At 27.2% G+C, this 26,784-nt stretch overlaps 2 protein-coding genes and 1 non-coding gene across 7 annotated transcripts in view; 1 reads left to right on the top strand and 2 right to left on the bottom strand.

Moving 5' to 3' along the window:
* The window catches only part of LOC103579425 (proclotting enzyme), a 67,068-nt gene extending 59,488 nt beyond the window's left edge, over positions 1-7,580 (top strand). Inside the window, exons 2-6 of one of the 3 annotated variants that reach the window (XM_008560815.1) lie at positions 1,793-1,988; positions 2,121-2,379; positions 4,680-4,924; positions 6,713-6,873; positions 7,226-7,580. In XM_008560815.1, coding sequence (XP_008559037.1) covers positions 1,865-1,988; positions 2,121-2,379; positions 4,680-4,924; positions 6,713-6,873; positions 7,226-7,387 — 951 coding nt within the window. In that variant the 5' untranslated portion in view covers positions 1,793-1,864 and the 3' untranslated portion in view covers positions 7,388-7,580. Of the gene's footprint in view, positions 1-1,472; positions 1,989-2,120; positions 2,380-4,679; positions 4,925-6,712; positions 6,874-7,225 lie in introns of those variants that run through there. The other 2 variants (XM_008560814.1, XM_053739252.1) reach the window with 2 other exon arrangements.
* Positions 7,581-9,711: 2,131 nt separating this feature from the next.
* The window catches only part of LOC103579546 (atrial natriuretic peptide receptor 1), a 100,218-nt gene continuing 83,145 nt past the window's right edge, over positions 9,712-26,784 (bottom strand). For all 3 annotated transcript variants that reach the window (XM_053739059.1, XM_053739058.1, XM_053739060.1), the window contains 6 exons: positions 24,403-24,552; positions 22,634-22,826; positions 16,572-16,746; positions 15,678-15,776; positions 12,381-12,472; positions 9,712-11,200 (listed from right to left, as the gene is read on the bottom strand). In XM_053739059.1, coding sequence (XP_053595034.1) covers positions 10,832-11,200; positions 12,381-12,472; positions 15,678-15,776; positions 16,572-16,746; positions 22,634-22,826; positions 24,403-24,552 — 1,078 coding nt within the window. In that variant the 3' untranslated portion in view covers positions 9,712-10,831. The remainder of the gene's footprint in view (positions 11,201-12,380; positions 12,473-15,677; positions 15,777-16,571; positions 16,747-22,633; positions 22,827-24,402; positions 24,553-26,784) is intronic.
* Positions 21,570-21,711, bottom strand: LOC128667901 (U4 spliceosomal RNA). The gene has a single exon (XR_008403815.1). It is a non-coding gene; the product is annotated as a U4 spliceosomal RNA (small nuclear RNA).

The following is a 26,784-nucleotide window of genomic DNA, read 5'->3' on the forward strand; positions in this document are numbered from 1 at the left end:
TTCACTCAACAGAAATAGAATGAAATTGTTGAAAAAATAAATTATGTGAGCTGATAACAATAAAGTTCATTAATTAAAGCTTGAGATAACATATGAAGCCGAAAAATCGTGGGCTACAATGTGAAATAGTGAATCGTTGGTAGTGCAAAAATACCCTTAGTCACTTATGTACTTTGAAAGCTGGCATTTAATAAAAATTTAGTCTGCAAAAGTTCGTTTATTTTATCACCCTTATTCATTCTAATTTTAACGAAATTTATTCTTGATATCAAATTATAAGAACTTGTTTTTTCTATGGAAATCATGAGAAAATCCAAAGAAAGTGAATGAAGGACACAATGATTACTTTAAAAACAATTTTGAATAGGATTTTATTAAAAATTTTGGCTTATTTTTGTTATCGAAAATGATCAATTGCAGGTAACAAATTGTTTTCGGCAATAATAGCCTTCTCTCTAAACCTGAAACAGTGAAAACTACTGAAAATAGGGTATATATGCTATTTCACAGCTATAAATATTCTGAAAAATTTCCATGAAAAACAACATTTCCTAGACAACTTCCTCGGTCGTATAATGGCCATTATCCCCGCCTGTCACGCGGGAGATCGGGGTTCGATTCCCCGCCGGGGAGAATTACTTTTTGTATTTCTTTTTCGTTAAATCTGCAAACCATTGATTTTGCCGCCATTTTTCAAAACAATATCATATAGATGTTTTGAGCCATTTTTCATATTTTCGATTGAAATCAGTCTTGAACAAGTGAACTGACTTAGCATCAAAAAAGCTTGTTAATGCGATGAACAATAAATTTTCAGCACAAGTCATCTTTTAACACTGTTCGAAAAAAACCATTTTTTCTGCAAAAACTCGAATTTTCACGAAATTCAAGTTTTTTATGACTTCTTTCAAATACTGTGAGACTGATCTCGGGTTTTCTATTCTCACATGTCCAATCGAACATCATCATAACAACAATCTGAATATAGTTTCAAAATTTTCAATTTTTTTACCAAAACAGTATTTTTCAAATTTGCCGACTAATTTGAACCCATGGCAAAATTTTTCCATTATTGTCTTGAGATTTCTGCAAAAGCTTTATTTCTATCAAATTTGACTTTAAATGATAACCAACCAAAAATCGAACACTTGTACAATATAAATTGAACAATTTTTATAAACAACAAAAAATAACAATAACGCATATGCAAATGCGGCATCAACGGCCCTCAATTAATAAATACAATATAAAATTCAAAAATCAATGCACTATTATATATCAAACATCTCGTTATACAACTGATTGTATGACAGACGATTTCTCAGTATAACATGACGGTGACGCTAAGTACCACTTGTCATATAATAACACAATACAATACAATATAATAGACTCGGGTAGACTCAGCTCAAGTGTACACCTATACATATTTAAAATACAATGATAATAATACATAACATTAAACATCTATGATAGGTCCAGTTACTCGGCGTCTGTGTGAGATAACCAGAAGACCCACTGGTGTTTTAATATTTTCAGTTTTCTACGGTTGTATCTACGAGCAAGACTTACGGACTTTGTTCTCCATAACCTCAAAGTCTACATTTACACTACAACTATACCATACAAAAAAAGAATAATCTATATACATATTTATAAAGATCATTAAACAGCCTACGACATCTGTTGGCTAGTGTTAGAATTTTTTTTTTACCGAACCCGCCAAAGTTTTGTATTTATTTTTTATCACTATTGTAGTCTATCGGTGTTAAAACGTACAATTTTGTTCCAGTGTATGGGTTATGGTAAATGTGTGAGTTGAGCTGTGAAGGAGTGAACTAAAAAGTGTACAACAGAATAAAAAATGCAAAAACACACTCGAGAGAGAGTTTTACCAGCAGTTTTGTTTCATTTGTTGGTCGTGTCGTTGATTGAGTATGGACATACCGAGCATGGACATACTGACCCTATTCTATTTAATGCTATCGGTAATATTTTTTTTATTTATGAGAAAATAGCCCTGCTGAAATAAAGAAACCGATAATTGGCAAATGAAATGCGATGGGAGCTTGACATAATAATTTGTCATTTCGTCGTTTCTTTATTTAACTTTTTTTCAGGAAATGTCATGAGGGTCAAGTTTAATGGGAGCTGGATCGATGGAGCTCGGAGGAATTTAACAAACTCGAGAAGTGGACGCGGCCCACGGGGATGTGGAATGAGCTCGAAAGGATGGACTAGAGTTGTGGGTGGACAGCCAGCTGATCCAAAAGAATGGCCTTGGATGGTCGCATTGATACGAAGGGACTCGGATCAATATTGCGGAGGAGTTTTGGTTACTGATAGGCATGTACTAACTGCTGCTCATTGTCTCTATGGGTAAATTTCAAAAATTATTTCCTTATTTTATGATTATGACACCTTACTATGAAAAATCAGGTTTGAACATGGATTTCATTTCAACACTGAGTTTCAGTTTTTTAAAAAATTACTCTGCATAAATTTATTACAGTGAACTAGGGTTCAAAATTTAGGCTCAACCTGAGTTTAAAATTTTGAGAAAACTCTTAAGTGTGAAAATTTTCAGCCGTTAGAATACTTGCCCCATTTTTATCATGAAATGGGGTTGCTTGAAAATAAAATCGCTCTTTTTAAATAATGCCACGGAAAATATTTTCCAAAAAGGCAACATCGATTTTTCCATTTTTCCAATTGCAGTTTTACTTTTCCCAAAAAGGATATTCTTTGGAAAGATAATTATACGCTGCTAATTTAATGATCATTGCAGTCATTAGACGATAAACTGAAATTTTTCTTCGATCCATGGTACCGGCAAAATTAAAAAATTTATATCATATTTTGCTTTTATTAGCTGTTAGACCTTGTTGCCATAGATTGTAATAATGACCAAAATTTTATCTGCAAAATACGTCATTGAGACCTGTATAGATTTAAAAATCTATTCTCCCGGGTAAAAAGTCACAAACTATTTCAGCAAAAAAACTTTGAAATTTAACAAGATAAAATCTTTTATCTCAAACCGAATATGTTAATTTTAAATTAAATAACGAAATTTGTTAATTTCTTATCAAAGTTAACGTTGATCTATTTAACGCTGATTCTGATTTCATGAACTGAACAAAGTTTGAAAAAAATTCAAACTAAGAAGAAAGTTTAAAGCTTCTTGGTACAGCATACAGTTGGCTCTGATTTTCAGTGAAATCTTTACAAACTTGATGGCAAATGTCCCGGTGAAAATGACAATGACGTAGATAAGTAGCTCTGTTCTCACACTTTTCCATGTGCATTTACTTACAATACAGAACATATGAGAGCCAGCTTATAAGAGAATGAATAAGTATAAGTATAAGTGTTTTCAAGTAGTTAGCGAGTTTTAGTTGAGTATAAATGGCATGCCGGCATGAAGTTACCTATTGCCATCACGTATAACCGTTTCCTATTTCTAGTTAACGTTTATTTAGTCTGTAATAGTGTAGTTAATGCCAACTTTTGGTCTTAGGTCTTAGTCTAACGGCCTTGAATAGATCGTAGATTCGTAGAAGCCAGATAAAATATAACCGCACGTGGTTATCTACTGAGATAGTCATTGGTACTTTGTAGTACTGCTATGGCTTTGGCACAAGGGTCACCATAGAGACAGTAAATCTACAGTAAGGAGTTTAAGTTTGAGATTTCTCTATAAACTATACTTTGAAATCTATTATTTGTTTATTTTCTCTCTTGTTCTTACCTAAATGGTTCCTTCTGTTATGGAAATTTTCTTGGAAATTATGTATAGAAATATATAGGGAAAGTGGGGTAAAATGAGACACTGTTTTTAAGAAAAAAAAATTTTATTTCTTAGTGAATGTTTATGTATAGTCGCTAAAAAAGGCATGGGGTAAGTTGGTCATCTGAGTAGTGCGGCCATTTTTAAATTTAAACAGAAAAAAATTTTTGGAACCTGTCAAGTCATAGAATACTCGTTGTAAAAATTAACGGAAAACTTGAATGAAAACCAAAGTTTTTTCAAAAATTTATTTTATCTAAGCCACTTTTTTTCTGATTGTAATTAAATAAGATAATATACACGAAATAGTATATTACAGTAAAAGTATAGAAAGTTTGAAATTCTTGCCTTAGTAGTATAATATGGTATTTTTTTTTTTTTTTTTTTTTGATTAAATTTCAAAATGGTGATACTATTTGGGTTGACCAACTCACCCCATATTTTTAGTAGAAATTTGAGATGAAAATTTATGAAAAAAAAATTTTTTGTAAAAGTGGTGTCTTATTTTTTTTACACTACTCTATATTAATATGTATATATATATATGCAAAATTTGAATTATCACAAAATTTGAATCTTTTATAATTAAGACTGAATTATAATATTGATATTGATTTATTAGAATATAGAGATATTCAAAAAGATGTTAAATGAATCGATTAAAAAATCTGAATATTAATTGCATGAAGTATTAAATGAAACGTCATTAACATATATTATATAATTATAAAAATGATTGAACACAAGTTGTAAGCTGATAACAAATGAAGTTGTTAAATAAATATTAACGGCTTGAATGACTTTTCTGTTTATTTAAGCTTAATTATTTGATAATGACGAAATTATGATATTAATAATTACCAATAATATTTATTTAATATGTTCGCAGAGTTAAAATAAAAAACATTATTGTGAGATTAGGGGAATACGACTTTTCAAAACATTATGAAACACGCTTTCTAGACTTTAAAGTCGTGGACATAAAGATCCATGAACATTTCAATCCGTCCAGTTACGAGAATGATATTGCGCTATTGAAAATTCACCGGCCCACTATTTTCAACGATTATATCTGGCCAATTTGTCTACCACCCCAAGGGATGTCTTTTGAAAATAAAAATGCTATCGTAATTGGTAAGTATATATATATTTATATATAAGTAAGTATATATATAAGTAAGTATATATATCGTAATTGGTAGGTATATATATATATATATTTTACAATACGATATATATGTATATATTTATCGTATTGTAAAAAAATCAAAAGTGAATTTGGAGTAAATTACGGATTTTATTTAAATCCAGAATTTTGATAACAGAAATAATTGAAAAATGAAATCTACGAGATCTGAGAATAAATTACATTTAAAATCTATGTCTGTGATAAAAATCATTTTTTATGTATATTTTATTTTCCCAATCTACCTCGTCTAACTTTACAAATATTTACCGTCTAGTTGCCGATCAAACTTGCTCGTAAAAGTAAATACAACTTTCAATACCGTCACTGCCAAGTTAAAAAGTAATGTTTGTTTAAAATATTAAATTTTTCACTTTAATACTTGTCTATAGAAATATTTAGTCTAGTTCCTATACTAATTAAAGTTTACCTCTGAGGTTTCACACTAATTTATAAAACAAATACTGATCATTGGTGCATGTATTTTATTCCCTCGGCTCGATAAAACGGCTCATTTAGCATTCGTTGAATTTCCAAAGCGTTATTTAGTTTTTAAACAGACTCTATATACTAGCAAAAGTATAATAATAATTATTTAAAGCTTTAAAATAAGTTAGGGTAGAGGGGATCGGCTTAAATAGTGCAACCTTTTCGAAATTTTGACCAAAAATAAATTTTGTTTCGTTTTTGTTTTTAAAATAAATGACCACTATCACCTATGAATCGAATTTTGATATTTAATTTATTTAAAAAAATTATTTTTAGTTTTCCCACAGAATTGCAAAAGTTTTTTTCTACTTTTTTATACGAGATACTACTATACACAGAAAAAACGAATCTTTTGGTGTAAAAAATTTTTTCTCACCCCTACAAAATTTTTTTTTTCAATTCACCCTGAAAAAAATAATCGGTAGTTACTACCAATTATTTTACGCGAGCCGCTACCAATTATTTTTTGCGAGCTGCTACTAATTATTTTTCCGTGTCTGCTACCGATTATTTCGGTAGCCGTTAATGATTGGAATTGGTACCAGCTACCGAAAAAAATCGGTAGCTGCTACCAAAAATTAGGTAACTGGTACCGAAATAATCGGTAGCGGCTATCGAAAAATAATCGGTAGCGGCTCGCAAAAAATAATTGGTAATAGCTAGTGATTATTCTTTTCACTGCATAATACAAAATATTTCTTGCGTTCAAAAATACGGTTTTTCTGAGTCTTATTTCAAATTTTTTCGCTTAAAATTCTAAAATGGTCACCCTACTTAGATGACTAACTTGCCCCATACTTTTTTTACAACCTAAACATAACCATTTACAAAAAAAGGTGTCTCATTTTGCCCCACTTGTCTAATAATTTGCATTTACATTCCCATTGAGCAGGCAAATACCTTCGGATATCGACAATTTAATAAACGATAGATATGAGTATGCACATAAATATTTATGTATAAATTGTAAAGAGATCGGTATCACAAATAATAATAACATTACCAATGAATGAAACCTCATCACTAATTACATACCTACAACATATTCCGCACACTTTCAGTCAACCTGAATCACCACTGCTATCTCTGATGAATCCCGACAAATTAATGGCATGTATTGAAACCGATCGGCGTTGTATTAAACCAGCAATTCTCAATTACCCATATCGATCAGCCGATAAAAAGAACGGCTAGTTCTTTTTTTATTTATTTTTTCATCAATGCTTTTGTTTTATCAATTTAATCAGGCTGGGGCAGTCAGTATTACGCCGGTCCGCAGAGTTCGATCTTGATGGAAGTACCGGTACCAGTGTGGCCCCGGGACAGGTGTGCCAATACTTTAGCCCAGCGGCTACCGGATACCATCATGTGTGCGGGTGCCTATGAAGGTGGCAGAGATTCGTGTCAGGTAATTTGAATTTGAATTAAAAAATAACAAATTAAATTGACGGGATAGAGAAAAAAAGACAAGTTTTTTTCGATTCGTTAACTAATTGCTGATTGCTACGAAAGTTTCATTATTTTTATTCGGAATCGCTTGAATACAACCAGATTGTGCTGTATAAACTAAAGTATTTAGAACACGTCGTAAATAATTTTATTTCTAAAAATAACTGTAGACTGCATCAGAAAAATAATAAAACTTTACTTACCTACTAATGGCTGAAAATAATTTGAAAAAAGTTCTACTAAAAAACTCACCCGGTTTTTTTTTCTTCTGTCTAATAAATCGATTATGAAACTTGACCTCTGATATTTAGGGTGACTCGGGTGGACCTCTGCTACATCAATTAGGCAACGGGCGGTGGGTCAACATCGGAATAGTATCATGGGGCATCCGCTGTGGCGATCCAGGACACCCTGGGATCTACACCCGCGTCAACTCCTTCCTCGACTGGATATTCGGTAACGCTATTTTCTGAAGCGTTCATTTAAAACTCGAAAAAAAAAATTGGAAAATCTAAGCGCGTAGAACTTTCTTATCTGTTCAAAAAATAATCAATAGATGGCGCGCCTAAAAAAAATGGCTGCTAAATTTTTTCGTAAAAACGCGACTTATAAACTTAATTTTTTTTATCTTTGTATTTTTGATTGCACGAATCCTATTGAAGATCACTATCTATGTCCTTTTTGTTGAATTGTAAGTTTTAAAAAACGTTAAAATTTATTGATCAGGATAAATTTAGCTGCCATTTTTTTCATACCCCGAACGCGAAGCGATAATAAAAATTGGCGTGACAGTCGTAAAACAAAAATGGCGGATATATAAAAAAGGCGGGTTATTTGAAAAAAAAAAAAAAAAAAATACTCATACAAACTTAAGATAAAAATAATAGAAAAAATAAAAAACAAATTATAATCTGCCATTTTTTGTTGTTGTTTACGTCCATACTTGGTATAAATTTAATTATTTAATGGGAAAAAAGACACTCATGAATGTGAAACTATTTTTTTATTTATTACCATTTTTTTTTTAATTTTTACTATCACAAGCGATTGAGGTTCACGGTTTTGAATTTTCGAGCATTTTTTTTTAGTTATTGTGCTTACCAACATGCGTACATATTGACGAACACGACAGGTTTTTTAACATTTTTTTTTTCAATCATCATTTGAAAAAAAAAAAAAAAAAAAAAATGGCCTGCTTTGCAGTTGAGTTGTGCAATTAAATTAAATAAAAAAAAAATTTTTTTCGAAAACAATTAAACTTTATTTCGGCAAAATTGATCGTTACATTGTGAAAGAATTCTTTATGATTATTCGAGATAAATATACATATATTTATATCATATATAATAATTGCACTCACCACATTCATCTTAACTATATATATCTACTAACTAATAATTTATTTATCCAGTTAATATCTAAGTGGCTCGCACTGCTCATTTGAATTTTTGTTTTCACATTCGAACCTCCATCCAAATCTTAATTAATTACATAATTAATTTATTTATTATTAATCATAATAATACACTGAATTAACATTAATAAATTCAATATATCCATAATACCCGCTCATTCACTCCCACTCATTAATCGCAACAGAAAATTTGAGGCCCAGCCTCTATACATATATATTTATATATAACAATTTATCATACGTTAATTATATAATTTTTAATTAAATATTTTTCTACGTCTTTCTCTCTCTTACGTTATATTTATTACTATTATATATTTTTTATTCATTTGTATACATAAGTGTGTATATACATTTATATTTAATGATCAATTAACTATTAAAATTTTAATTCGTCAATATATATTAGGTCCTGCAAATATTTTTTAATATATAAATATCTTATTAATTTTTTAAAATTAGTTTATTTATTTTAAACATATATAAGCCGCTGTCATATATTTTTTTTTATTTTTAATAAAATTTTTTTACTAAATTCATTTACCTGTATGTGAATTTTTTATTTCTATTCCTGTGCATAATTTCGATGTATCTCCTAATTTCGGAGAAGAAAAATTCCGGTTTTTTTTTTTTAATTGCAGATTTTTCTTTTTCGGAAAATTGGGGATGAGAATTAAAAAGTCGGCTTATTAATTACGTTAATTTTATTATTATTATTATTATTATTAATTAATTATGAGTAAATGAGTATTAATACTGTCATTTTATTTTGTATCAATAAATATTTGTTTATTAATTAATTAATATTATATGTGTATGAGACTTATTACCGATATCTAATACACGATTAATTTAGACTGCCGTTAAATTTTTCAAAATTTTCACCACCTTGACTTTATTTATTTTTCTTTCATTTTATATTTAGAATGTACTATTCATCATGTCTTTTTTTTTTATACTCTAGTTCGGGGTTGGTAACGAAACTGTGATTTATTACTGGCAAAAATTAATTCGTATATTTTTTCATTCAGTATAATTTATTTTTAAAATAAACGTACTTTATAAGTTTTTTTTTTATTTATTTATTTCTTTTTTTTATATAAAAAATTAAAATTAGTTGAAATTCATCATTTATGCACTTTTACTTTAATTAGTTTTGATATTTATTTTATATTTTTCTTTGACGTCTGAAATGTTTGAAACAGGCGTTATTTATTTAAATCTAATTAAGTAAATGTTTTATACTTCAAGTAACGTAAAGACTAAAAATAAATGGATTTATGTGATAATTAATTTTAAATTAAAATTTAGTTTTTCTTTAATGATTTTAATTTTTAATTTTTGCAATAAAAGAATTTTTTTTTTAATACATGAAAAACAAACTCGAAAAAAAATATATATATAAGCTTTATAGTATACTATAGATTTTATATCACTCAGAGTATAAAGATCGAGATAAATTTTCCGAACTTCCGACAAATAGTTTCGTCTTACAATTTACTGACGTTAATATATCGCTAATTTTGTTGTAACTTTACAAGGGTTGATTTTATGAATAAAACTCATCAGTCAGTTTTTGTAGGAAATTTTATGCTCTACAAAAAAGTATTGATAAATTTTTACCCTACCTCTGATAGATAATTCAATAAATTGATTTTTAAAATTAAAACCAACAACAATGGTTTAGTTTTTTTTTTAAACTTTCGTGGGCTGTAACTCTGAAACCTGTGGTTTTATGAAAAATATTTATGAAATCTTTTTTGTAGAGAATTCAATGATCTACAAAAATGTACTGATATATTTTAATCATAAATTCAATAGGTACCGAAATAAATGTGTTTTTATCCCATGGTGTTAAATAAAAATTCAAAACAGTCAATTTAGTCGAAGCTTGGGAATAAAAAAAAATCCATTTATTTTTAGCCCATTACGTCATCTTACCCCTAACTTAGTCTTTAACAAGTGATTACTTACTAGTGTAAACGCATTTTGACCTTTCCTTCTCCCTCAATTTTTATAACTTTACTTAGAATGTATCATTTTAAATAACATTTTTTCCGATTAATCAATTAGATAATCCTTGACATTTAAAACCCTCGAGCCTCCCATTAGAGGTAGACTGGTTCGATTGTACACATGGTATCGCAATTATTATATTTTGTTTAACTTTTTCCAATTATTATTATTATACACAACTACTTCACCCTCTTTCCATTAGCCCTCCCCTTTCTCCCTCTTCTCTACATTCGCCCCAATGCTTTTTCATCATCATAAATATTTTATTTAAATAACTCAGCCAGTAAAATAAAAATTTATTTATACCAAACAAAATATACATAAATAAATTTGAATATTTATGCTTTCAATGTATATGATTAAATAAATTTATTAATTAAGTGTTCCAGCACTTAAACAATTTAATGGCAGAATTTTGTCAAGCGGATAATTTGATTTTAAGCTAAGGAATGAGATGTAATTATAATTATAATTATTTATTATTATTTTAAGCTCGAGAAGATCCATTAGACAGCAATAATGGAGTATTAGCAGCGCTTTCAGTATGGTTAGGAATATTATCGCTACCTGGTGAGGGTGAAAACTGTTGATTCAAATGAGACGAAGGATTTGCTGAATGTGTAGTCGAGTTTCTCTGGTGCGACGGCGACAATAAGGGATGATTGCCCGGCGCCCCGTTTCCAGTAGTCATATTTATGATATTTCTTGTGCAGGAACTCTGAGATCCTTGAATTTGGTCGAGCTTGGGCGGCTGCTGAGGATTCTGGTCGCTCGTTGAGTTTGAATTGTTTTCTTGAACATTATTGTTGGTCGGCTTCTCACCCACCAGCCAGTAGGTCGTCATTTTACCTTTACCCTGAAATTTTTTGGGTTAAATTTACGCATCCTCATATGTGGGTACATATGATCATACATGATCAGATAAAAATATAAATTTTATCTGATCTGATTTGAGTATTTTTGTATGGTCGTATTTTGAGTGTATTTTTACCCGAGTAGTTGTATGTTTAAGGTAAGTTCGTTGCTCGGGGTAAAATGGACTGAGTAGAGGAGCAATTATAATTTTTTATGATTGTTAAAACTCGATCGGAACTCTTCCCCCACCAATTAACTGAAAATTTTGCGCTAAATCTCGCTATAAGACTAATGAACAGTATGACTAAAATCGAGATAAAATGTCCATAGGCTGCAAGTTAAGTAATTTATTTTCTTAAGAAATACTTACAATTTCGTGGTTCATAAGGGAAAGAACCACAAAATTCTGTTATTTATAATAATACATAAAATAGATTCACTATACAATAGAGGAGAGTTCAACTGAATACATAAATAAAACGCGAAAGACCCCGGAAAAAAAATTCTATATAATTAGATATTATCATATATAATTATATAAAATTCTATATAATTTTGTATAATTATATCTAACTTTTTAAAAAAATTTATGTTTAATTGTATATAAAAATATATAATTATATAAATCTTTCAACATTAATTATATAAAAATATGTATAATCATATATTTATATGTATATATATTAATATAATTTTATATAAATGTATATAATTATACTATTTTTTATATATTTTTTTCATGACAATTATTGTATATATAACCTTATAAAGTTATATATAATTATATAAAATTGTATATAATTATATATAAATTTTTTTTCCCAGGTCTTATAGCGAGTCTTGGACACAAACACTGTTAAGCACAGTAGTGGGGGAACTTAAATTCTAAAAATTTTTTCTCCTACAGCCCCGAACTAGTCTTATAACGAGGTCCGACTGTATAAAAAAAATCCAGGACAAAAATGTCTGTGACAAATGTTGATATTTTATTAAAATTTTTTTGAATTCTCTAAAAAATTTTGTGACGATTTTTCAGAATTTTGTGTTTGGGATATTTTTGTAAGGATCAAATTGGAAGGATTTTAATTGTTCAGTATTTTCTTGTCTCGGATATGATGACCAGTTACTATTTTTTAATAAAAAAAAAAGGAAGAATGTATATATGTATAGGTGTGTGTTACCTTCAATGTAACTTCTCCTCTGCAGCAAAGCTCAAATGTACCAAAGGTGTCCAATATCTCTTTGGTCTTTGGACTGACATGGATTTTCAAAGCTATGAAAGCAAAAGACAAAGCACAAAATTAATTAGGTCACGGTTGGGATCAAAGTCTTGTGATATTATATTGATAGAACAGTTGTAAGCTTTATCTCTATCACATACTTTATGTATATATTATATCATGTGTATAATAATATATCCCTATATTTATTTTATGACATATTGTACGGACGTTTTATGTCAAGAGTATGAAGCTTTTGACTGCGATAGTCTGATACGTCACTTCGGAGCTTACAATTTATAGTTACTTGTCATATATATATATGCATACTATATACGCACTTAGTCCTTTATGTCTCTGACATCAGTTCGGATACGAGTTTCACGGTCTTTGACATACACTGACTTTATAAGTGCATTATGTTATAAAATAGAGTGTCTTAGTTTTGCTGAGTTAAAAGGTTACGACTAAATATCCATAAGTGAACGTAGATTAAATTCGAAAAAAATGCGAAACGGATGACTGTTTATTTATTTGACCCTCTCGGAGTTAATTTTAATTATTAAAACTCCGAATCAGAGTGAATGCGGATTTAAATAAAATGTATAAGGAGTAATTTCGTTTTGACTCCAGAACTCTAGTGACGGGATGAATTCGGATCGAAATAAAATTCCTAATTACTCTGAATTCACTTCTAATTTTTTATAGTGTACATGGATTTGACCCTTTTTTCATAAATTTTGGGTCTTGTGGAGAATTTCAACCTGGATATTTAGTCCTGACACTAAACCGAAATTATGATAAAAATTTATGCAGGAGACCGGGACATGGGGGCCCCTTTAAGTCAGTAATTATTTTTCATGGCTTTTAATCTATAGGTCAACCTAATTTCGTCCTTTCTTAAGCAAATCCATTAAGATTTTACCAAAACTCAAAAAAAATATTTTAAGCACAAATAGACTATTTCCGTACCATTATAAACCCATGAACTAAATGAAATTTTCATTTTTTTATTTTAACCACAATATAATCTATTGACCTAAAAAATCTTTAATCAATAAATTTTTCAAATTCATTTTAGTTTAAAAAAAAAAAAAAAATTTTTCTGTAGCAAATTTTTTTTCAGGTGGAAAAAAAAATTTTTTACCAAATTTTTGAGGGGGGCCTTCGCACCCCGGTCTCCCCTAAATATATATGACGTAATTTTCTATTTGAAAAATTAAATAGAATTAAAGTTCGTCCATCTGTTAATTATTCATATGCTTCAATAAATATGAGGATAAATTAATAACAGAAATAAAACAAAAGTTTGCGCCCTGGCCGGTAATAGAAAACCCGAAAGTATCTTTAACAGGGAACATAAAAAAAAATAAAATAGCACGTGAGTTAAAACGAAAAAAAAAAAAAAAAAAATAAAGAATGATTACATTGAAATGTTGCAGATTTAGATGAAGTGATATGGATATAAATATATTACACTGTTTAAATAAGTTTAGCATTTTTAAAAAATACGTATGTTAAAAAAATAGAAAAAACGTGAATTGGATAAAAATGGATAAAAATATAATTAAATATTGAACACTCGAGCGAATATATGGAAGTTAAAGAGCGGATTAACTATTTTTTTTGTATTTTATTTTTTTTTTTCGACTGGGAAAACAAATATTAAAGATAAATAAAGCTAGAGCACGAACTCTGATTGAAAATAATACCGAGAAAAATGAAATAGAATAAAAAATAAAAGTTTAAGTAAAACAATAACGTGACGAGTACTTTTTTAATTTAAGCGGCTATCGGACTTTTTAATTTGCTTATCGTAATTAGTCAGTTTGTACAGTTATTATTTGACAAATAAGAATATTTTAATTATCGTTTCAATGAATCTTTTGTTTGCTTTTAGAAAAATTATTTTAAGTAAAATTAATAAATTATTTTTTTCAGGGCAAGGTTGGATATTAATCAATTTATGTAAATGTCATAAATGAAAGTGTTGACAATTTTTCGAGTTATTTATTTTAAAAAACAATAATTCTTTAAGATAAAAATATGACGTGAGTCAAAGGTCAAAAGAAATGGGACCTAATTCAAATCATTGTACCGTAGAAAATCGGGAGTGATCTGAATTTTATTTCAATTCGCATCCAGTCACCCGTTTCCTTATGACTCTGGAATAAATCCACGTTTACTCTGTAAATTTTTGACAGGGTTGATAATTAAAAAAAATCAACGCTTGCTATTGGTTACACAACAACTTGAAGATATTTATCTATTGATCGCAAAACAGAATTGAACTATCAAATTTGATGATAAAATTATCGATGTGCGCATGGAATAAATTTTTATTGAGCATAAAAAACAAGTAGAAAATTTAAATATTTTATAGCCTATAAAAAAATTTTTAACGTTTTTGTAACATGATTCTATAAAAAATAATTTCTTAAAAGTTAACTTTTTGACAAAACTAGGAACTGGGTTAACACCACAAAGAATTTTAAAATTTGAAAAATGAGATCTTCAATTATTTTAAGGAGAGTCGGTAATTTTGTCTCAAACAAAAATTCTGAACCCAAAATTAATAATGAGGCTCGATGCATTACTCTAGCAATCGACGTTTTTATGTTTCCAAAATAATCATTTTTTAAAGAAAAAAAAACGAGAACAGTTTCCATTCACTGCACAAGCGCAACAAGGATAACACCGTTCGTCTACTCAGGTGTAATAGAGAAAAAAAGCCGACTCTTAAAATCTACATCTAAAATTCTAAATATCAAAAATTTTTTTTTGCTATTGAGTCAAAAAAAATTGAAAATTTTAAAGCCGCAATCAAATTTCGTAGTCAAAATAATCTACGAACTACTTTTGTATAAAAAAAATTTATAAATAATTTTGCACACCTTATTTGTCGAGGGTGTGCTCTAATTTGTTCAAAAAATTCTTATAAATATTTTGAATCTCGAATGAATTTATAAAAAAAATATTAATGTATTTTTCGTAAAAGTATGTTCTTATAAAATGAACATTTTGAATTGTTATGATTTAATTATTATTAAATTATTTCCAAAAATACTGTAAGTTAATATTAACTTTGGTTTGGTAAAGCCAACTAACGCCACGTATCGGTCAGTAGTTGCAATTGCATAATTTACGATGTGGCGGTCGATAAAATAGAACGCGATGGATTAAATTTTTTTCATTGATTTCGTTTTTATTGACTTAGTGTTTGGGGTGTGCATTTTTAATTAAATAAATTATAATTACCTTCGCCATTACTTTCCATTCTGGATGCCGTGTTAACTGTGTCCCCAAAGAGACAATACCTCGGCATCTTAAGACCGACGACACCAGCAACGCACGGTCCTAAAATAAATTTTATTTATTTAGATTCCAAACAAACACCTAGTTATTTAATTTTGAAAATAAAAGTGAGGGATGTTTTTTTAAATTATTCAAACAAATGAGTTTAAATTTCAAAATAATGTACTTATGAGCTTAGTTTTAATCGAGTAAACTTTCACTGCATTTTTATCCGCTCATTTTTTTTTTTTTTTTTTTTTTTTTTTATGAATATATTTATTTTTGTTTTATATTCTTTTTGCAGAGCAGTACTTTATTCTACGCCAACTCAATCAAAAAAGTAATTAACTTTTAAATTAAAGCTCACTAAAGTCCAATAATAATCTTCTTTATTTTCTATAATTCATTTTTTTTCAAATTGTCAAATAAAAAAAAAATATTTGCACACGTGAATTAATAAAAAAAATTTCTCTTGAACATTTAATATATGGGGTAATATGAACCATCTAAAAAAATACTGAAATTTATAAATTAAATTTTTCTCATAGAAATTTTTTTCCTGAAAATAAAAAATTAAAAAAAAAAATTTAATTTCCTACAAACCAAAATTTAAATTTTTTATAATTGAGGAATCAAAGCAGTTTAAGAAAATTCGTAGTCATTAGAATTTTATTTGAAATCAATACTAAATTAAATAAAAATTTTCTGTCAGATTTAAAAATTTAGTATCTTCAAATTTTATTTTTTATTCCAAACTATTTTTAAAAATAATTATAATTAAAATTTTACTTTTTAAAATTTTGAGTCTCATTATACTTCTACCCCTAATTATCTGTGTTAGATTAATTATATATTTACCAGAATGCATTCCAATACGTAATTTAAGTTGTTCACTAGGCCTATGGCGGATACTGAATGTCATGACAGTGTCACGTAGCGCAAGACTCATTCTCGCGATTTCTCTCGCGTGATTCATGCCATTCCTGACAGGTAGCCCTGACACAACCATGTAAGCATCCCCTATCGTTTCAACCTGCAACAGAAATAATTATAAAACAATTAGCCCTGAATATTCATGCCCTTCATTAATACAAATCACTTGAATGCCCCTCTTAAATTTTAATCCCTCGATCTCATTAGTCTCAACTTAACTCAAGACATCGAAAGAATTTTTAAAAAATAAATAAATAATTAAGTTATTTAGGTCATGGGCAAAGTAAAGGATTAATAGATTTAAATATATAATAATATGAGGTGTCAATATAATTTAACTGAAACTTAATGCTCTCTATTAACATCAAGGATTATCGATATTTTATAGAAATTGTTATTTAGTAAATTTTTGCTCATTATGCAAATTAATTACATTTTTTTTTTAACGTGATAAATAAGGTTGTCATTAAAAAGGAATAAAAAAAAAATCCTGTAACGCATGACGGAAAAATTTTTAGTTTCCATAGAAAAAAAATTTTTTTTTCCAGGTGGGCATAACGGAACACCCCCTAAAAGAAAATAAATTTTTTTTTTCTTTTTGTTTAAATAACGTGACTGTAATAAAATAGTTTAAATCTAATCTAAGTTTAAAATGAGATTTTGAGTAGGGTAAAAGTAGCTTTTTTGGCCACTGTAGGGCCAGTTTTGGCCACAGAAATTTTACATAAAATAGTTTGTAAAATATACGCAAAAGCATAATTAATTTTTTAGGTTTGTTTTAAGATACTTCTATCACTATTACAATAGAATTTTCAAAAAATACTTTTTCATTTAATTAAAACAAAGTATTAAATGTTCAAAAATGGAGCAGTGGCAGCAAATGGTACTCTTACTCTACTGTAAATAAATGAAGATGTCAAAAAAATTATTGAAGATAAACAACTTTTATAAAATTTAAATACAGCGAAGAAAACATCATATGTATTTTTTGTAGCCAATAATACATTTAGTGTACTGGAAAATTCCTGAAAGAAAATTTTGAATGTTCAAAATTGTACAAAAACGATGATAAGACTCGCAAATAAAGATCATAAATATTTTTGAGAAAATAAATCAAAATTTTACTAAATTTTTGGAGTGATCCGTTTTGCCAGTCCCTCCTCTAGTATATGTTATATTTCCTCTTGTAATTTTATTGCTGGTTTATATTTTTAGTGGATGTATTTATTTACAAGCGAACACAGGAAATGTAATATAGTATATTTTTTATTAAGTTAGTCGAGTATAAAATTGAAGTTTATGAAATAAAATACGACTGTTTCTAGAGCAGAGTGTATCTGAAATTATGTATGTATTTAATTTTGTTTAAATACTGTTACAGTGATGAAAATTTTTAAGTAGATAATGTGAAAACTGTAGCCGTGGTTTTATGAATATTAATACTAAATTAAATTTAAACTCTTATGAGGAAAAATAAAATACTGCTGCGCAGACTTTAGTGAAAGGGCTTTTATTTCGAGTTTAATCGTTTGTAAAGCCACATGATTGATAGAGGAAAAATTTATTTGTTAAAAAAACATAATAAATGTAAAATGTAATCTGAAGAATAAATGGAGAATGTTATTAAATTTTTTTATTGGCATTCTTAATTTTTTATGGGTAAAATGGGTACTTTTGAAACAGGATTTTTTTCATATTTTTAACTATATCGCTAAAGGAGTAGATAATTTAAGTATATTAAAATTAAAAATTTGAGTTACAATTTAACGGGATACTAAAAATGAAGAAGTAAATTTTTTAAATTATTTTAAATTGTTGAGAATTAATTGCTATAGTAATAAATGACATTAAAATTTAAAAAAGTAAATGCAAATTAAATCCGGAGTAAATGCAGAGCGAATGATTTATAATTTATTCAATCACTTTTGATAAAATTTACTCCAAAGGGATTTTAGTTTAGTATTAAAATTCAAAATTGAAGAGGATGCGGATTAAAATAAAATCCAGATCACTCCGAAATCACTCTTCTGAAAAAATAAACTCCCTATTTATTTCCTGTGCGAATTTAATCCCGATTTTTCATTGTAGAGAATTTCTAGTTTAAATAAATACAAAAATATATTTTATTATTTATTGATAAATAAAATTATCTTGCCGTCAAAAAGAAAAAACGATTCGTCAGCCAGTAAAATGATTATTCAATAAAATAATTAACTTAAAGTATAAATAATAAACAAACTCTTTAATTGGTGTTAAAATAAATTAAAAGTGATTTTACATTAGCAATTGGATCGGTGAAGAAGTTTTAATTGCTATCGTTTGATAAAGCACGACCTACTGAATTCTTTTTAAACTTTTTATTATTCATTGTTCTCTATCTTCAATTACCTTTTATACGCTACAGTTTTTTTTTTATTTTTTTTACAAAATATACTCCTCTGATATTTCATTTTCTTTGATTCTGTTTTTTTGTTCACTTTGATCCGATTTTTTTGTCCCCTTTGATTTTTATCTCTGTCTACCGTAATCGCGATTCAGACGTCACTCTATCGAGTTTTAAATATCAAAGGTAATATGTACTCACTTTTTTATACTTTGATACTTAATACGTTTTCTCGTTACTTAATTTAATTTACTTAATTTTTATTTTATTTTCTCTATATTTATAAGTCAATAAAATATTATTTTTCAATGTCACCATACATATATATATATATATACAAATATATATGGATATTTTTATTTTATCTTTGCCTTAAAAATGTCAAGATAAATCATCTTTATTTAATTTATCGAACTGCTAAAGTGTCAGATAGAGTGACGGAAAATAATACTTTTGGTCTAAAATAAAATTTTCACATATATATCTATATATTGACATTATTGTTACTGTTATATTTGTATATATATTTTTTTTTATTTTATTAATTTCGGTGAGTTAAAAATCAAATTAATATTTTAAAAAATATTGAATTATTCGATTATCATCAAATACTCCAACAAAATATTCAACTACAAGTTGATGCGTACTACCGAGCAAATTTCCAACTTCAGATAATTTAATTTTAATGATGCGATAATTATCCAAAATTTGTAAATCCATTAACTAATTAATTGAATTGCTAAAGTTCTGTAATAGACTTTCAACCCAAGAAATTCATCAAAAATTTTCGTTTTAAATTTTTTTTATACAGGCAGAAAAAATATATGTCTAAAGAATAGTTCATATATTTTATAATAAGTATAAGAGTTATAGGATTAATCTTAACTAACGAATTATCGCGCAAAGTTTATAAATGATAAATTTTTTTTTAACAATCAGAAAATTCTAATTATTCAATTCGAAGACTAATATTCGATTCAAACACGACCTGCACGCCCCTAGTATTCAATTATAGAACTACAGTATAAATTTTAAGATTTTAAATGTAAACTGCTCTTAATTCCCACTTTATTGTCTTACTTATTAATAATGAAGAGAATAATCAGCTGGAAATATATATCATATATATTAAGTCCTATTCAACCCCATTAAATCCATACTTCCTTAGAACCACAGTCCAGTCTGTTTACAAATTCAAAGAATATCAATAGCCATTACCATTATTATTGTTCATACAATTTTTTGTTTGGATAAGCAAGTTTATTATATCCTCTCATTTAAATTCTTACTCAGTTATAATTCCCCTTCTGTTGCGTCCCACAAGGCCACTGAAATCTTTTATGATAAAATATATCATTCGTAAAATATTAATCATACTTTTAATTTTTTTAGTGCTGACTAAAAAAAATTATAATTATTTTGTAAAAAAAAGTCCATTTAAATGTATGGTGATTTTGAATAAACATATTTAAGTATCATATATATGTATGTGTGCATATCGGTCAATGCATTATATATATAAATCATACATTTGCATTGAAAAACAAACAAGTGAATAAAACGAGAAAATTTAAGACAAAAATAGAGTGAAATAAATAAAAAAAATATATATGTCGTAGATACGTATATATCATAGAATAACGAGTTTCAGCTGACCCAATTTGTTGAGGACATTTTGAAAGTTTAACCGTACTGAGTATTTTTCTTTTTCTTCATTAAATTTACCTATTTCTATACAACTTTATTCATCACCTCTGTTATTATATACTGACTGAAAATATACATACGAAGTTCATTATTTATATCACGTAATCGCTAGATAAATAAAACTATAAATAACAATAGATGTGAATTAATATTTAATGAAAGACGAACTTAATACGTTTTATTTAGTATTTTATGCTAATAGTGTTGAATAAATGAGCACCCGGTTGTCCATTGAATGCTACGAAAAAACTGTTCTATATATATATATATATATTTATATATTTTTCTGGTAAAATAGATATTTAATGGAGAGCAATATATGGAAAGGTACATCTTCTATGTTACTTTAACCGACTTCCGATGTTATTTTATATTTACAAATAAAGTCACAGAAAATAAACTCTGCCATATTTACAATAATATTAATCATTACTGTCTTTAATTATTTATATCGTTGCTAATAGCCTGTTTTTGTTTACTTGACTATTATTGAAACTGGGAAAATAAATATAAAAATAAAATTTACTTATTTGGAAAATTAATTTGAAGAAACAATTTTTTTTTTTACTAACAATTAATAATGATTGGGAATTTTAATATATTTTGTAATTTTTAGAAAATTATGAACTTGAGTTTTTGACTAGAAAAATATTTGAGAAAAATATTTTGGAAATTATTCTCATAATATTACTTTCTCTGGAATTAAAATATTCCCAGCTAGAAATTTTTTTGCTGAGTTTTCAATTTATGTTTTCGGAAAACAGTTTCAAATATTATATATTATATATATATTACAAGAAAATTAGAAAATTACTTTTAGAATAATTTATAAGTTTCCGTAGAAACTTTCAAAAATTGCCGTAGCCGATGGTATTTCACATCGTCTTGGCGGGGTATTGGTAAAAAGTTTTCAACTAGCAATAATCGCACCTCAGTAGAACTTCATTGGTTACGATATCGCCACTGCGCAAAGCTAACGAAAGTGACTACAAATTCAGCTTTTAACAACTCGCTCACAACTATCCTCAAAGAAAAATAATTTAGCGTGTCTCGCCATCTGGCGGCGCGTAGTCAACTACACCACTAAAGATTCGATCCAAGCCAGTATAGTAGAGCTCCTGTAAATTATAACCACTTACATTCAGCTTTCTCGAGGGGAAAAGGCAAGTTGCTTCTCCTACTCTATTTCTGTCAAGCAGAGAGACAGAGACGGATCAGTTCTCTTTCTATCTATTGGGTAGAGATTCTAATGGAAGAGGCGACGCGTAAATTAGACGTTTTAAAAATATTGAATAATATTTATTATTATAAAAATTTTTTCAACATGTTATACATATATATATATATATATTTTTTTTTCAATAAATTTAAAATAAATCGTTAGTCGAATGACAATTTACCAAAAAATTTTTTCAATGAATTGAATCACAAATTTAAAATTTCCTTACGTAACCTATCGATTAATTATTAAAACTCAATTTACTTTAATTAAAAAAATAAATTATGCATAGAAAAAAAAATTACGAGTACGCAATCATTTAAAAATATATAAATATGTAAAAAATGTTATAATTTATTAAAAGTATTTTAAATTCAAGGAAAATTGAATAATAAGAAAATGTGCGAAATTTTATCATCGATTGTCTTTATGAAATAAAAATAATTTTTGTCTAGGAAATTGTTGAAGTGTTTTATATTTATTATTATTTTTTTTCCATTTTCCGAGGGATACCAAGTTTTCCAACTACTACGAGCACTTTATTTATTAGATAGATTTGTGAGCGAGTTTTCAAATTTTTCCAAAAGTTTTGGCAAATTGGTCGTCGTTCAAAAAAAAAAAAAAAATAATAAATAGGAAAATTGAATGTACGTGTTAGTGAAATAGTGTAAAGTTTACCTTGTAAACGTCAAAGTTTTCGATAATAGAGTCAAAGCATGTGTAGAGATCGTTGAGAAGATCGACTACTTGGAGTGGCGTACTTTCAGCAGATAAACTTGTAAACCCGACAATGTCACTGAAGTATATTGTTACTTGGTCATATGTTTCGGCGATCACACTCTGGCCTAGTATCAATTGTGATGCTACGGATCTAGAAAAAAAAAATAATTTTTGCGTCAAGAAATATTTTTTTTTGTGAGGGTAAAAAAATATTTTATTATATTTTTAGGTCAATAATAATAATAATTTTTATTTAGCTCAATGGCATGATTAATTAAATTTTTTTAAAGTTAGAAAATTAAAAAATAATAAAATACCAGTGAAATTGAGATAAAAAAAATCTAGTCACGTTTTATACAATAAATTACTTGTACTCAGGAGAAATAAAGATTAGATGAGACTAAGTCACTGTCATCATTGCTACCAGACGCGTTTAATCACAAGTACCGAGAAACAATGAGTCTCTCGTGTAAAACCGAAAATTAAAAGTGAAACAGAGCTAAAGTTAACTCGATAAAAAAAATGATAAAATTAATTAAAAAAAAAAAAAATAATAATTAAAGTCCGAACAATAACAGTTGGCCATTAGGCATAAATATAATTGAAAAACACGTAAATAAAATTAAATATTGTTTAATTTTTTTTTTTAGAATTTTATGTTTTACGGCTGCGTCATTTTGACCGAATACTTATTTAATATTCCACCCTCCCCCTCTATTCTTTTTCCTTAATAAATTAAAAATAAGTCACACTAGAGTAAAAAAAAGTTTTTAAATTTAATTAGGATGATTTTAATAAAATGTCTAATTATATTTTATATTTTGATTGAAAAATTTTTTTTAACTTGACAAATTCGCTTTTTATCAATTATCGATTAGAAAAAATCGATGTAAATTGAGATAAATTTTTTATCGTAATTTTAAAAAATATTTTTTCCCGAAAAAAAAAAATTGAATTTATTTCAAAAGTTTCCACAAATAGTAAACAAATTTATCAGCAAGTTAAATGAAATAAATAAAAAGACTTTATATATATCTATTGTCTTTCTGTCCTCTATATTCGATTTTATTTTATCTAATACATTTTACATACATAATAGAATATCGATTAACAGTTTATTTTCATTTTACTCTATCAATGTAATTGACCATTTAAATAGAATTTAAATTTGAATTTTAAATTTTATTCTTCTTAAAAAAAAAAAGTTTAAAATAAACATAATTTCGATAGTTGACAGGTATTATATCCAAGTTAATATCAACATGTGATTTACTACACGTGCTGCTCAAGACACCACGTGTCACATTTAAATTTATCATGACTTATTTATTTTATTATTTCTACGCAAAATGGAAAGATAATAATCTTATATTATCATTAATCTTATTCAGTATTTTATCAGCAAGTAATTTAATATAAGAAAAATAATAATATTGTCGAGAGAAGAAAAAAAATTATCGTGAGTAAAAATAAATTTTTTTTTTATAGACCGAGTTAGTCGGGGCTGTAACTATGAGATGATAACATTATTTTTCTTTATAATATGACCTCTGGTAATTATGTAAGTTTTAAAGTTTTAACTGATAAGAAAGTTATTGAGTGATAAAAAAAAAATTTTGAATAAATAATAAAGTTTTCGCGGATCAAACTTGGGAAATTATACTATGTAATAATAAAGTTAAAATATGCTGCTTAATTCAAGTGTTAAAGTTTTAGTATTTACTTACTTGGGTAACAGCTGATACAATAATTCTTCACATTTACGTTTCTCTTCGAGATAATCGGCAGTTCGCTCCGCGACTAGTGTTTCTAAATTATTGGCGTACTGTTCCATACGTGATAATAAATTATCCAAAATATTGCTGCTCTCATAATCTCTGAAAAAAAAAAAAAAAAAAAAAATAAAATTACTTTCACTAAAAATATATTTTTACTAAAAAATTTTTCGAATGACCGCAGGTAAATGTGGATTTAAAAAAAATTTTAAATCACTCGAAATTCACTCCCGATTTTTTCAATATAAATTTGGAGGCGAAAAAAATTAGCCAATTATCCATAGAAATTTTTTTTTGTTATATAGTTCGTATATTTAATTTTCCTGTGTAACTTTAAGCTTAGAGCTTAAAATCGATTTTATTTTATCTTTTCTATGCAAAACTGTGTCGAGAGACAGGTCAGTGAACTAATTAAAAGACAATCTAGGAGAAAGGGCTCATAAACCACCGGGTTTAGTTTCTAAGTACCTATTAGTAGTCTCGGTGTGACTTTGGTAAAGTTAAAAGCTGAATTACGATTATATGGAAATTATTTTAACGTTTGTTTATAGAAATTTATTTAATAGCCCGTATCAAAATGGCATAAATCAAAATATATGATAAATATCAGAAAATATATGGACCATATATAATGTAAATTATATGTTACCATATATTTCATTTCATATACAAATTTTATTTTTTTGGATATAAAAGGAAATATATCAATACAATATATTATAATGTAAATGTATATATAGCTTAATAAAAAAAAACATATGTTACATATATAGAGTACTCATATTTACTACTGTATAAAATTTTATATTAAATCAGCCGAAATCTATATAATTTTTTATAATATCCCGGGTCATAATATCTACACTGTGAAAAATTCCCATTAAATTTTACTATGGGTGCATTGTAACCCCGGACCATAAGAAAACTGATACAAAATTTACAAGTGTCCCATAGTAAACGTATGCGCATAGGCCACAATCGTGTCGTCTGCGCATACAGTTTCCTTATGGTCCGGGGTTACAATGCACCCATAGTAAAATTTAATGGGAATTTTTCACAGTGTAGCGTCATCGAACCTCAATCTAGCCTCATCAAACCCAAGTAAGCCTCAATCAAGCCTCACTTAGCTAAAAAAGTATTTTGAGCCTCAAATAATGCTCATATAGCATCAATGAGCCTCAAATGATGCTCACAGATCCTCAATAAGCCTCGATTAGCCTCAAATTAACCTAGTCTCGACTCAATGAATCTATAATAATAATAATAATAATAATTTTACGAGTTCGATCAAATATAATTTAAATTCGATTAATATTATTTGAGGCTCATTGAGGCCCTTTGAGCATTATTTGAGGCTCAAAATGCTTTTTTAGCTAAGTGAGACTTGATTGAGGTTCGACGAGGTTAGATATTATGACCCGGGATACAATATAATATATCATATATTTTTTTCCTGTAAATATATCTAATTTTATATATTTTAACCACATATATATACACATATATTTTTTTTTTCAACAATAAATTAATTTTTTTGATTTACGTTTATTTGTATTACTATTCTATTTATAACTTTCGGGATCTTATCATTTATAGCAAACTTATATGATTTTAATGAATAATGCATTTTTAATATTATACCTTCTAAAATATAAGACTACAAGCTATAACATCATACTAAGCATAGTTGATAAAATAAATGGCGCATTAAATTTCAAATATACGGACCATACATACGTACTAAATGTAATTACGATGAAAATTTTACTGCTATAGTGTTTCTGTATATATATATGAATATCAAAACCATGTACTAAATCCAATTAATTACTAATAATGGAAAATTTGATTTATTAAAACCTAATATTACAGCATTTAATGAGATATTACGATAAAATAATTTACGTTATCTTCAATTATTATCATTACTGTCTTCGTATTTTAATATTTATAATTTTAAAAATTTAATTGTAGGTATTATCGTCATTAAGGTTTAATTAAAAATAACATTTTTTTATAATTTAAATTATTTAAAGTCAACTATAGATTATATAGATGAGTATATGTATGAGAAGAATAGTTGTCGGGGTAAAAAGAGTATTTTCAAATATTTTTTTGCTAACTACTGGAAATTTTTTTTTATTTTAAAAAAAGGATAAATAAAATATAGAATTTTATGCTTTAGCGTCCTCAGGATTTAAGGAGCGTAATTTTTTCTTAGCATGCCTTTTTTTTCAGCATTATCCTGTTATGATTCTGTGGCAATTGAAATTCAATTAAAAATATATTCAAAAATTAAATTTTTATCAGGATTCAATTAACAAATTCAATTAT

The sequence above is a fragment of the Microplitis demolitor genome, chromosome 5 (assembly GCF_026212275.2).
Source record: "Microplitis demolitor isolate Queensland-Clemson2020A chromosome 5, iyMicDemo2.1a, whole genome shotgun sequence".
NCBI lineage: Eukaryota > Metazoa > Arthropoda > Insecta > Hymenoptera > Braconidae > Microplitis > Microplitis demolitor.